This window comes from Apteryx mantelli, chromosome 3, assembly GCF_036417845.1.
Source record: "Apteryx mantelli isolate bAptMan1 chromosome 3, bAptMan1.hap1, whole genome shotgun sequence".
NCBI classification, from domain to species: Eukaryota; Metazoa; Chordata; class Aves; order Apterygiformes; family Apterygidae; genus Apteryx; species Apteryx mantelli.
The window spans coordinates 22441555-22455038 of record NC_089980.1 but is presented as its reverse complement, the minus strand read 5'-3'; the positions used below and the strand labels follow the sequence as shown (position 1 = coordinate 22455038).

At 40.5% G+C, this 13484-nt stretch overlaps 1 protein-coding gene across 4 annotated transcripts; it reads left to right on the top strand.

Moving 5' to 3' along the window:
• The first annotated feature begins 360 nt into the window (after window positions 1–360).
• On the top strand, window positions 361–13095 carry TAF1A (TATA-box binding protein associated factor, RNA polymerase I subunit A). 4 transcript variants are annotated; one of them, XM_067292891.1, is made up of 11 exons: window positions 361–517; window positions 2194–2363; window positions 3577–3690; window positions 4984–5182; window positions 5310–5345; window positions 6034–6164; window positions 7840–7890; window positions 9028–9094; window positions 9871–9991; window positions 11409–11569; window positions 12753–13095. In XM_067292891.1, exons 1-11 carry the CDS (start codon window positions 409–411, stop codon window positions 12893–12895), a joined length of 1302 nt encoding a protein of 433 aa, XP_067148992.1. In that variant the 5' UTR covers window positions 361–408; the 3' UTR covers window positions 12896–13095. The 4 variants fall into 4 exon arrangements, with proteins under 4 accessions (XP_067148992.1, XP_067148990.1, XP_067148991.1 ...); XM_067292889.1 differs by having other exon boundaries at window positions 7732–7890; XM_067292890.1 differs by lacking the exon at window positions 5310–5345 and having other exon boundaries at window positions 7732–7890.
• Window positions 13096–13484: the final 389 nt, after the last annotated feature.

Sequence of the window (13484 nt, the reverse complement as noted above, 5' to 3'; positions counted from 1 at the left end):
CCGTTTCATCATGGCGGTGAAGCTGCCCAGTGTCCACAGGGCGCATGCGCCCTGTGAAACTTGGGCAACAGCTGGCCCAGGCTCTAGGAGCCAGAGGCTATTTGGGGGCGGGAAAAGGTCGTCATCTTTAAACTGAGCTCCGGCTTAGCTCGCCAGGATGGAGCGGCTTCGCCTTTCTCACAGGATAGCTTAGCGGCTCAGCTTGGATTAGACAGACTAGAAACTGTAGTCAGGTCGCCCCGTAGCGAGGCCGCCCAGAAGTCGACCGCCAGGGTCAAAGATGGCCGCTGCCGTCAGGCGGTGCCCCCTTGTAGTCGCGTGGAGGGTCACGTGAGGGCGGCTCGCGCAGCGGCGCCGTTAGCGGCCGCCGTAACGGCCACCCGGCGTATCGGCCCCTTCCTGCAGGCCATGGACAGCCTCATGGAGCGGGCGGCGCCGTGCCCTGCCGCGCAGGCGGGCAGCGTCCTGCTGCCGGCCCTGCACCTGCCCCTGCTGCCGCCGCACCTCTACCGGCCGGGTAAGGGGGGAGCGGGTCCCTGCAGCCCCCGCCGCAGCGCCTCGCGCTCCGCCGCCCGCCCCTGCGGCCTGAGGGGGGAGCGCCGCCCGGTGCGGGTGTCCCGCCGCCCCCGGGGTCCGGCTGCCTCCCTTCGCCGTGCACCCTGCGTCGCTCCCCCGTGAAGAGAGCGAGGAGGGTCTCTGGCGGCCCCCCCTTTTCCGTGGTCTGCGCTTGGCCGGCCTGTCTAGCGGCCTTTGAGGTGCTCCAAGGTGTCATTTCTGCCCCGTGCTGGGAGGTCGCAGTTAAGCAGGAATGACGGGTGGCTGTCCTGTGGCAGTCTTGCCCCTCTCCCCTCCATGTGGGCAGCCCGTGCAGCCTCGTGGCTTCAGGGGCCTGGAGGATGCTTGGTGCCGCAGAGACTGATGTCTTTAATGTTAGCATCCCTGTGTTGTTTCTCCGTTTCTGTGGGTAATAAGCTGCATGTGGCTTATTCTGCATTTTCACTATTAGTAAATAAGGGTAGTTGAAATGACTATACAAAAGTATAGTGGATGTAAGTAACTGGAAAACCTCTAGCAAAGTTCTTGTTTCAAATTATTTTTGTAGTGAAACACTTAGCAGAGCCTTTACATCAAATCTATCTATATCAGGTGTCTTCTCAGCAGCTTATATGATAGGACTTACCTACAGTAACCATAGTCCTTGATATAGTTAATCTTTCAATGTTCATTGTGTTTTTCTATTCTAAGTAGTTGGAACCTGTGAAATTAAAAATAACTTAAATGTTAGCCCAGGTGTGAAGACACTATTGCTCTACTCTAAGAAGCTTCTTTTAGAATGGTGGATATGATCTTGGGTAGGTTGGTTAGAGGTGATTTTGTACAATGCACTGTAATAAAAGTGCTGCCGGCCTATGTTTGAGTCATTGCTTTGCCTACAGCATCCATGTAGGAGCTGCTTTGGCCAGCTCTGCATCTTCTTTGCAGTAGGTTTTTGTGGCTTGAAAATTGTTGCAGGGGCATGTTAGATCATGGCATGCAAATATTACATAGCCATGGACTTTAAAAAGATGTGGAAACAGATTCAATTTTGTGCTATAACAAGGGCAAACCAGTGTCTTGCACCCTTTATGTAAAAGGAGTAAGTGGCCTCCTTCCCATTTAGTACTCACAAGAGAATAATTTGCTATGTGTGTCTTTGTGTTTTGCTTTTTGTTTTTAATGGGAATTGTTTAGCCTTTATTACTGGAATGGCCCATTTGTATATGTGTATGTGACACTTCAGCACAGTGGGGTCACAAGGTCAGTTCAGGATTAATAAAGGAAGAGAGACATGTCCTCCCCCCCCCCCCCCCAATATATCGGAAAACACTACTAAGTTACCGAAGCACCATGATTTTCTAATACCTCTAGGGAAGTAGTGTGCAACAGCTAGTTCTTGGCTATTTCAGAAGTGTCTTCATCTGTGTTGCTTGTGAAAATGCTATTTTATATTGTATTTACAGCTTTTGTCATAATCTGTTGTTCTCCTGTCAGGTTTTTCAGAAAGTAGGTGTGTTTACCTTCAAAGGTATGTAAGTGAAGATCGGTTTCTGTAGTGTCTGAGAAATCATTTTTTCTTTGATAAACAGAGAGACACACTAAAAGGGTAGGCATATTATTATTTGAATGAATACTGTTTTTTTTGTTTGTTTTTAGCAACTTCCCATGAACACAAATTAAACTTCAGGAAGAGCAAGGAAGCATGTTTAACTTACATTCAGGATGCCATGCTACAAAAGCAGTGGAAGAGGGCTGCAGAGTTTCTGACCTTCTATATTGAGTCATTGGAGAAAGACTTTTCTACAGAATACATGGGTCCTTCAGAGGTAAGTAAGTCAACGTTCTTTGTCGGAGTTCTTTTGCAGTTGAAAAAAATAATTGCAAGAAGCATCTATAGTACTTCAGGGCTAACAGTTGTCTTAGTTAAATAAATTCCATAGGCTTGATTTAGGAAAAAGTGTCAAAGATAAGACCTGAAAAGTCAGGAAACTTTCATAAGCTAAGTAAGTTCCTTTTTGTTTTTTTGTTTGTTTGTTTGTTTTTTTAATAAAGTCATTGTATAACAGAGAACGTATGGATTTGAGCATGGTGTTACAAAGGGGGAAGAGTGTCAGTATAAGCAGCTATTCAAGTACTGATAGAGAAGTGGAAGGTCTTGGATGACAGGCTGCAGAAAGTACACCAGGCTTTGTTATTGGTAATGCTCAAGGCGGTATGTTGCCCGATTACTCATTAAAAGTATGTCAGGCTGGCATCTGCACAAGCATGCCTCTGTGCTACGGGGTTGACCAGTCTTGCTGGGCATTGAATTCTGCTGAGATCTGTCTTTCAAGAGTGCTGATAAATTATTGTACTCTCTGATGTCCTCCCCAACAGTGTTTAGTGCTCTGGAAAAGTTCTCTTGACTTGCAGGCTTTTTTACATAAGCCAGTGCCACAACAGATGAAAACTGGGCTTTGTACAAGTGAATTCCGTCAGTGGCATATCTAACAAAAGTCGTCTTAATGTAGTCTTCTAAAATGGAGAAGCAGTAAATGTATTTGCCTCTGGCATGTCATCAGTCAGAATCTGTTTGAAAGTTAGTGGCTTATTTAGGTCTTTACTAGCTTTTCTAGTACCTACAAAACTCCAAACAGGTACTGAGATAGAAGCAGGAGGAAAGGGATCAAGCTGAGTTGTTAAATAAATGAATTATGTATACCCTGCACTTCAGCAGGAACATATCAAAGAAAAACAAGCTTTTCGGTAACAGGAGGGGGAACCTTCTGACATGCAGTTTCCATATGCTTTGCTGAAGTGCTGGACTTTTCATGAGCAATTGTGAAGTACCCACTGAATGATTATAAAAATGTACTAGATAATCATGTAAGTAGCTATGTCATTAGACAACACTTAGAATTCTATTTTTAATTTGCAGTTCAAATGCGTATTTTATTCATATGTTACAGTAGCTACAAGCTTGCTAAGATTACATGTATGGTGACTGTTTCCGTTTTTATAAAAAGGTTATTTTTGGATCTTTTTCCCCCTCATTGATAGATGATTTGGAGAATAGGAACAGAAATTCTGTGCCATCATTCGTATAGCAGCATGAAAGACTTCAACTCTTTCATAGAACAGATGAAAACTTTGGGAGTAAAAAGGTATTTGAAGGTAAGAGTGTACTTAATGCAGCCTTGATGACTTGCCACACATGTTTATCTAAACATTTACTTGAGTATTACTGTTTCTGAAAGTTCTATATCTTTTAGGGTGTATTACTGACAATAGTCAAGGATTGTAAATCTGTGTTACCAATTCCATGATGTTTTTTTAATGTTATTTTATACCTACCAGTATCTCACTGGTCTATGTATTTGATCACAGTTGCATATTGTCAGTCCTTAGTAGTCTCTAGATCTCTTAATTGATCATTTACTTTGAAACCTCTATAAAGCTGGGGCACGTGTGAAAATCAGTTTATCAGCAACATCTAATTTCATGTTAACATCTGCAAAGTTTTCTTTGTGGTACTTCATTTGGCCACTCTGCTCCTGACTAAACTATATAGTTTAACTTAAATTTTTGCTGTCATTATCTACTCACTTTTCAAGTAGTTAATCTCTATATAAAACAGTAGGCCTTATACAGTGGACCCTTTTGTCACCCAGCTGTTTTTCTTTGTCCATGATGGCCCATTCAAACATACATTATTTTGGTCTTTCTGACTGTTTCTCATCTGTGACAATGTTTCTGCCTCTCTTGTCATACTAGTTCTAGTAATCGCTTGTGAAGAACTTCTGGCAAAGGTCTTCAACTTAAGGCTCAGACTTCTATCCATTCCCTGATCAACATGACAGGGTAATAAGACATCCCTCTTTCGGGTGTGCTGCAGTTGGGTAACCAAATGAAAAACTCAGCAAATGTGAACCTGACAAGATTTCCTCAGGTCATTTCTGAATCTTCTAAAATAGATACAGCATTGACTAATGACAAGCAAGCTTTGTGACAACTGCTTTTGATAAGTACCACTGGATATAGACCACCTGGGTTGGTGATTTTCTGCCCCGCAAATTATCAGAAGCTTTAGCCTTCTCACTTCCCTGGGACACATCTTAGTATCCCAGAGATCCTTTTCATTCATGTTTTTCCAGCATCTTCAGATAGATAAATTGCTTAGGTTCTAGGCACACCCCTTCCCTCACCCCTCCCAGGGGCATTTGTATTCTCGCATTCCTGCATTTTTCTCCAAAATTCCCTGTAAAGATACTCTTTGGATAAGAGAATACATGTAAAATGCAATTCTAATTAAATTGTTTTACTAACAGTGTGTTTGGAATACTTATATGGATTTCAATAGTGAGGTTCTTTTCTCTCCCTGTGCTTCTGTATAGAACTTTGCTGCATTGCTAAGATTCCCTCCATTTATGATGTGACATGCTGTGGTATGGACTGTTTGAATTGTAGGTGTGTTTGGAGCATGCCTTTCATCTCCTTTGTAATGGACAAACAGATGAAGCTTACCAAAACTTGTCCCTGGCAGAAAGCTGGAGGTTTGGAGAGCAAACAACTGCTCAGGATAAAGAACTAAAACTGATTCAGGCTTACAGAGGACTCTTGGACTACTATAGCTGGTCTAAACAGAAGAATGTCCTGCTAGAGTATGGTAAGTCCTAGTACTGCTTTTTGTACTGAGCTGTACATTTCAACTTGCTTATTCTTGCGGGCACCATGGTTTGAATTAACATTTTTCTTCATGTGGGCTGCTCTTCTACCTTTATCTGCATAACAAGGCACCAAAGGGACCTCAAAAGTTCAGAGTACAAACGGTACGTAATTCTGTATCACCGGTGATGGTGGTGCTGGGAAGACATACTGACCAGCAAATTTCTTGGCGCTTTTTAAAGAGTCTTGAAATGCTGTTCTGAAACAAAGTAACATTCCCTCCCACCATCACAGTTCTTGCAGTATCACCTAAAACAATGGCCAAAGGAATGTATCTGTCTATAGCAGTGGCTTCTTTGTAGGTGCATAAGGGTTTGTGACTGCCACTGGAATTTTGAGCGCTAACAAAAAAACCTCATGTGTGTTTGGGTTTTCTGTTTAAAGATAGCATGTATGGGTTGCTGCTTGTGCGTGACCTCTAGCCCTGCGGATACCTGCTGGCTCTGTGTTATTAGTTGCATTGGATCTCTGCTTGTTTCTATCGAAAATTCAGTATTGAATTTGATTTGTAGACCTTGTATTGGTAGTGTCTTTTCTTGGAACAGTGCATCTCATGTCTGATGAGTCAAAGTTTGGTGAATATAAACGTGAATGCAGAACAGTGGAAATTTCTTGTTGTTCTGATACTGAGGGTTTGCTCTGAGGATTTTTTCTTTTTTTGTTTGCTTTCTTAAAAGTTCTGTCAGTCGAGTCCTTGCTTAGCAAAATGTGATCATCTCAGGTGTACCACTTCTTCAAGATACCTCTTGATTAACAAAGCTAACTTTGTGTCATTCTGTCATATTTTGGTAGATAAGGAAGGATTTGAAGACTTGTCTGTTGAACAGGAAATGCACAGTTCCTTCCGGAAGGCAGCAGTGAACTTAAAGGAGATTATTCAAATACCTGGAGTCTGGGATGTCTTTGTGAAATGCTATGTAGATGTAAGAGCATGTTTTACAGATCTCAGTTTTGTGTTTCCCTGTCTGATTTTTCACTGTCAGAGTAAGATATGTCTACAGTTTTATTGTGTATATGTGGGTGACAGTGAAATATTTTTAAAAGCAACGTATCTAGTACATGCATCTCATTGGCTTTGATTTAGAGCAACAGCAGAGCCTGTATAGAATACAAACAGGGTTTCATCCATGCCTTGCCAATAAAAAGACAACCAACTTGCAGATTTTGTTTTTATAGTAGTGCTGGTAGAGAAATTTGAGCACAGCTGCTTTTTTAAATTTCTGAACACAAATTCTTTGGCAGGACAACGAGAAAGGAATTGGTTTTTTTCTGATTATACTAAACCTTAAAGACACCAAACATGCAATCCCTCACTTTCTTTTAAATATCCACTTAGAAATTCTGATCAGGAAATAAAATTAATCTTAAAATCACTTTGAAATTACTGTTGCGAAAGGAGTGATGCACTTCCTTCGTAAGAGGGAAGCAGAGCACTACATTTGTTGCAGTAAGACAGCGACTTAACAAAGTCCAATCATAAATAAGAACGATTTAACGAGGTTCGATTGGCAAAGTTCACTCAGTTATTTACTGCATGAAGGACAGGGTCAGATGCATGTGCAATAGAGACCCTCCCGTTGAGTCATGAGGTTCAGACTGGACCCCCTTGCTTTCTAAACTCCTTCAGAGAGGAGCCTAAGTGCAGCTGGGCCAGTCCTAGTCTCAGATTTGGTCGATGGTTTATGTCTAAAGGATTATGTGCGCAATTAGTCAGAGATATAACTCAGCAAAGTTTCGTGAAGTTTGCAAAAGTTCAGCATGCTATTAATCACTTACCGAGGATCTGTCGCGGGTAAGGAATCTCTCAACCTCGAGGAGTAACCTTGAGAGGCGTCCCTGCTTGAGAGGAGGTTCTGCAGTGCAGCCCGCTGCCGTGCAGGAGAGCTCAGTGGGCTCTGGGCTGCCCCCTGTTTATCGGGGGGGGGGGGGAGATGATTGACTCAGTCGTATTTGCATGCTAGACGGGCCTTAGTAGGCGCATGCTCAACTAGCCCCTACATAGGTGCTGCTTACAGGGAGGTCAGGTTGAGGGGGAGAGAGCACATCAGTGGGGGGGAAAGGAGCACACCATCACAATTACTTAATATTTGTAATTATTGATAAGCTCTGACTTCTCTTACCACATCTTATGGAATTTTACCAGGTACTGATAACTGCCAAGTTCTCTCATTGTGTTTTCTCTTAAAAGACATGGCAGACTGCTGCAGTGTCTTTTTCCTGTGAAGAAGTGATGGTAATTCTTAAACAGATAAGTGTTAAAGGAATGTTCTCCTATGGCTGCTTCTGTATGTGAATTTTTGTCTGCATGTGATAAGAGCAGTAGCGTTAGGGACCAGTAAGATTAAAATAGACTGATCCTATTCTGTTCTGATATGCTGTATTGTTATATACAGACTCTGCTGCTGGACAGTTCTGTGGCAACCCAAAATTAGCTGTAAGAGTTTGATTGCCCATATGTGGCAAACGAATGATAGACTTATCTTTTCTTAGTTGTTGGAGTTCTACGGGGACCATGATGAAGCCCGCCAAGTATTAAGTGAATATGCCTACAACTCAAAGTTTCCTGCTAATCCCAATGCTCATGTTTACTTTTATCAGTTCCTAAAGAGACATGGTGAACCAAAGAAGTCGTTGATCTCTGTGCTCAAGGTATATATTATATAGTAGATATAGTTCATGTTGCATGGTGGTCTGACTGTTCAGCTGTGCTCCTGTTACTTTATTTGCCCTGTTACATTCTCTGTGGGAAGTAGACAACTGGAGGAAAGTCAGATGGAGGGATGCTGATGAGCAGAGCAAGCAGCATCCTTTACTATCTTCCTTTCCTCTGTTAGCTTAAATTCAAGCCTCTGTTCTGCCTGTGTAACTTAACACACCACAGCTTCTTTAAGTCAATAACTCTAAGCTCAGAGAGGATGTTTGTATGGTCCAGAAGTCTGTACCAGCAGTATTGAACATGATGTGTTGATTTCTGTTACAGTTTGAACTTTATTGTATTAAAGAAATGACAGGGTGCTTGCTTTCTTCACAATTGTCTAGCAATTAGTTTCTCTGCTTGTTTTCAATGAGCCATGCATTTAAGCTACAATACAACTTTGTTTCTGCTGACTGTTGACAGACAAGACTTTGCTGTATTAAGCTTTTGTATAGTTGCTTTTGAATTCCCACTTTCCTTGCCCTTGCTCACTGATCTTGGTAATTCCTTGCCAACAGTGTTTTATTATCTCTTTTGCCACTTGATGGCACTAAAATACTTTCACTAGGGTGGAAGCTTTAACACAGCTTCATAAAGTTGACACTTTTAAACTGTAGCCTGTGGAAATAAAATTCTGATTTCCCAGAGTTGTTCAGCAGTGGTTTTATAAGCTAATCTTTTACAAGATAGTGACAAATCAAAGAACTGGTCTGAGAGATCCTGAAACTATTACCCAATGCACAGAGCGGTAAACAGGGGAGTTAGAACTGGCCTAGGAAGGAGATGATGTCACCCTCTAAAAAGGAGATACTGGATATAGATTTGGGCTGCTTCTGGAGGATGTTATATTTTTATGCAGTTTCTTGACTCCCATCAAGGTATTTCATCTATCATGTCACAGGGTAGTGTCACAGAGCTGCAAAATGGCCCTTAGATATTTGTTATATCAAGACACTAAGGTACCTGATTGCTTAATTTTTCTAATTAAAAAAAAATGAATAAATCTGAAGTTTGTGCTTCTACCTGACTAAGCTAAGTCTTTGAAAGTTTTTATATCAGAAATGATGTCTCTGGTTTTTGTTCTTTTTCAGATTTTGCATGATATTGTTCCGTCTCATGAACTAATGATAGATTTTAATACCATGCTTCAAAAGTCAAGTAAGTCTTTAAATATCTTTGCTCTTTTCCTTAATGTTAATCTGATATCTAATGATATTCTGAAATTATTTTATAACCCTGTGTGCTCCTTAAAATAGTTCTGTTTTAAAAAAAAATCCATAACTTTCAGATCATAGAAACCTTGAAGTCAGTTACTGCAGGCATTTACAAGCTTCTGTAAAATGCTTTTCTAAGTTAAAAGGCTGATCAAAGCAAAATGTTGTAACACGTATCTAGGATATCAAAAACACTTTTTTTGAGGTACCATAGTCTGAATGCCAGACTTGCTGTTCCCTTGTGGAGTCTCTAATTCTTATGCCTTAGTTCAGTGTTATTGAATTGCCCCCCTCCCCCCCCCCCCCCCCCCCACCCGATAGCATCTCAGGACTTGAAATGTCACGGAGGCAAGGTGTTCAGTTCCCATGGGCAGAACAAATTGAACAGCAGCTCCATTTGGGAGCATTGATTAGTGAGCTTTGGAAGCAGCAGCTGTGCTGCAAGCAAGGGCAGTGCAGGATGGGTGAGCAGTTCTATGTGCACCTTTTGCATGGGCAATGTTTGAGCAGAATGGGAGTAGGGACAGAGTGTCTCTAATATGAATTGTGCTCTAGACCCAGAAAGTCTTCCTTTACTTAGTCTCTTGGATGAGGTAGTAGGTAGAAGGGAAGAACCCTCAGCAACAAGGAAAGTAGCAATGTGTGGGAAGGCAGGATGAATGGAGAACTAGATTTCACTTGTGGTTGCTTACTAATGAATTCAGACTAATTTAATTTCAGAGAAAAGAAAAAAACGTCGACTAGGGCTAGAGGTTATTTTTGCAGCCTTGGATTATGCTGGGTGGAAGGAAAATGTAAAAGCATGGAGTTGTTTGGCAAGACAAGTTAAACAAATTATAATGTAAGTATGGAATCTCTGATAAAACGTACTAAAAACAAATTTGAGTGTGTCTGGTCTCCACCTGTGGACACTTGACAAAGTGATCCTTTATCGAGTTTGTCTTCCATGCTGGTGAATGGAAGAGTCAGCTGGCCTGCTCTGAGTTCTGTGGCAGTGCTTGGCTGCAGCGTGCTTTCATGAGGAGGAAAGAAGAAATATTATTGAAGAGATTCCTGAATTTCAATTATCATCATCGCCTGAAAGGGTTTTTTTACCAGGCTATGTGCTTCTGCAGAAGGAGTTGTTCAGATGTTTAGGTAGCATTTGCCGCCCGTCACCATTTTTCCTCTTCTTGGGGGGGAAAAGAGTTTTTGGGTCTTCTGAATGTCTCCTGTGCATACATTACTTGGATTTGTTTGAGAATCCCTGGGTGATGACATGGGCACAGCTGGCACTGTATAGACTGGTGTGTTGTGTTCTTTGCTGTGTGATAGTGGTAACTGTTGAAGAATGCAGCCAGTGTAGTATCAAAGGCTGAGCCAACAGGCCCAGGGATTGATGTATCCTGGTCAACACTGACAGACATGGACTCCAGAGGGAGCCGGCTCCAGGCAATCCATGCCCAGAAGGCCTCTAATGACTAGACTTTATTTTACCCAACATACAACTTTAAAAAACAAAAAACAAAAGAAAACAAAAAAAACCCCAAAAAAAGCCCTGTATATTTACAGTAAAACTAATTCAGTACTTAGTTTGACCCATTTTGCTCTTTCCTGGCTCCTTCCCTACAAGGCTAATGCCCAGAACTTGATGCATTAAAGCTAGGAGTGTTGATGTATATTGCTAGTAAAAATGGTGTGATACTCTAACTTTACTTGCAGTTTTGTGTTTGAAGACACAGCTTCAGAGTATCTTGAAATATACTGAGTATTCTGCTCATTTTTGGAATATCACTTGCATATTATAGTTAACTTCCATTTCTGAAATGCTTGGTTTAAAGTCTTTATTGTGTAACAGTTATTGGGATAAGTTAGTCTTTGAGTATACAGACTCTTAAAAAAAATATATATATATATATATATATATATCAAAATACTAACTTGTTGACAAATTTGTCAATAGTAATAAGAAAGTTTTTTTAAACTGGCACGCAAGTCAAAAGCTTGCTTTGTTTCACCATAATCTGTGTCACTGTAAAATCTAGAGACTGCTAGAATTTACCTCCTGCCTCATTAACATTGCCAGGGATAATAAAAAAAAAAAACAGTGGATGTTTCTGCCTAGTTCAGTGTTTCAGTTTGCAGTGCAAGGTCAATGCATCTATGCTAGCAGTTTCTGAAACTTGTAGTGAGCTGATTATAAAAATCAACCCTCCCGCCCCCAGTCATCATCTCAGCCCAATTTAAACTCTTCTATAACTTGTTTTGCCTTTTTCAAGCTCTGAGAAGCATCTTGACTGGATCAAGCAGGAGTGGAACTCCAGAAAGGACTGGTGGCCGGCCTTCCATTTTAGCCGCTACTTGGCAAAAAGGAATTGGCAGGAAAATGAAAGCCTTGCGTATGAAAAAGCTCTGGTGGCTGGAATCTTACTGGGAAAGGGTAATATTAAATGTTTCCTTTTCACTCCAGAAATATTGTCTAGTCCTAGTCCTAATGAAATAGGATGCATCTGATCTACTCCCTTGAAGAAAGACAATTTCATACTTCTAGGGAAGATTGTCTTCTCTGAAGCTGAACATGAGAAAAATATCCAAAATGGTTTGATATTTGTCAGTGAGACATATTTCACGTAACTTGTTTCATCTTGGTTTAAAGTTCTGTTTTATTTGGCCTTGTTGAGCAGTCTCAGTATTCTTGTTTATAACCCTGAAACCACAATTTCAGAAATACACAACGTGCTCCTGAGTGAATGTTGTGAGGACTGTGGAGACTTTACTTGCTGGATGCCAGTCTAGGCAGTGTCCCAGCAAATACTGGGGAGTAGCCAGTGCTTAAGGGTCATGAGCATATCATAGTACAAGAAAGAGAAGGAGGGAGGCCTTGAGTATAAACTGTCAGCAATTTGATAGGAAGGTCATGAAGATCATGACCTCCTTGGTAGCATTCTTTGAAATGCTGACAAAACCAAGTGGAAGATCAAACCAAGAAGCAGCCACTGAGCTGAGAATGAGAAAATGGCGTAGAGAGCATGGCTTGTAGACAAGTTTGGACTTCTGGATGGTCACTTTGTTCTTTGTCAGCTTTGCTATAACTAATACCTTCTGGACTTCATAAAACAATTTCTCATGTTGAGAGCTTTTTCGTTTTCAGTAAAATGTTATCAAATGTCTCCTGGGCTTTTATCTCTAGATGACTAATAAGATGATTCCAGCTGTGACTTTCTTTAATGAACCTATCTGTGCTTATTGGTGTAAAATAAAGTCTTATATGAGTCTGTATTTCACTTATCCAAGATAATACGTTAATGTGTGAAATAAATGCTTCTTTACACTTTTGAAATCTTACTTTCTAGTATATCTGAAGAGTAAAACAAAAGAGGCGTGTGCTGTGTCTTGTGGAACATGTGCATGTTTTATGGGTCAAATGAGGACTATATTTAAAGCTGCAGCTATGCCTCTAATGTGCCTATCTTGGATTATAACATTTTATTACTGAAAAACTTTGAGATGCTTGTGTGTAAAGATACTGTTATTTTTAAAAAAACAGAACATTTTGTTTTGGCTTGTATCATGGTATAACTTACATCATGGTATAACATCACTTTTTTTTTTTTTTCTGTTAGATTGCAAGTACTTTAAATATGTATCACACCAAGGCTGTAAAGATCAGAAGAAAAGGCTTCGGACACTGAAGAAATTTGTGAATAAGCACAGTCCTGTCTACCTGAGAATATCTGGTCTTTCAGATTCTTCTGTACAAACTTGATTAGATATCCTTAAGGTTCTCGCTGTACCTTTTCCTCTCTGTGAAACTGGGTTCGTATCAGTGCTACCCTAAAACTTATAGGCAAACCCTATCAGCTCAGTGCTAGACTTTGTTTATGTTTCTGTAAACAACTTGGTTTGTATTTATTTTATAATGAAATCAATATATGTCAACTGATAAGGTTAAAGGATTTCTTTTAATATTAGTCTCATTTTTGTGAAATGGAAACAAAATTGTTTTCAAATACATCTTAAAATATTTAATTACGGAACAGAATTTCTGTGGCAGTAGTATAGCAGGGTTGATTCTTCTTGTATTTAGATACACAGAAGCTGATTTAAATGGCTGCTGGAATGTAGTTCAAATCCATTCAGGATTAGCTGTGGTATTCATAATAAGTGGAGTGTCTAAACCTAGGAATGCTGTATGATGCAGTGCAAAAATATACTTCTCAACCTGTAAAGGTTACAAAACTTGCTGCTTATAATTATTTTTCCTGAAATAAATGGAAAATGAGGCCTATATTGTATTTTTGCACTGTATATTTAGTAGAATTAGAGGTCGTGAAGTTCTATTACAGTTTGTTCAA

What these genes read in the sequence shown, in the direction of transcription:
- TAF1A (XM_067292889.1), top strand. Translation starts at nt 409, where the DNA reads ATGGACAGCCTCATGGAGCGGGCGGCGCCGTGCCCTGCCGCGCAGGCG. An exon ending in TTGTGAAATGCTATGTAGAT is followed by an intron (nt 6,165 to 7,731) that starts GTAAGAGCATGT and finishes ATCTTTTCTTAG; the next exon opens with TTGTTGGAGTTCTACGGGGA. An exon ending in CAAGTTAAACAAATTATAAT is followed by an intron (nt 9,992 to 11,408) that starts GTAAGTATGGAA and finishes GCCTTTTTCAAG; the next exon opens with CTCTGAGAAGCATCTTGACT.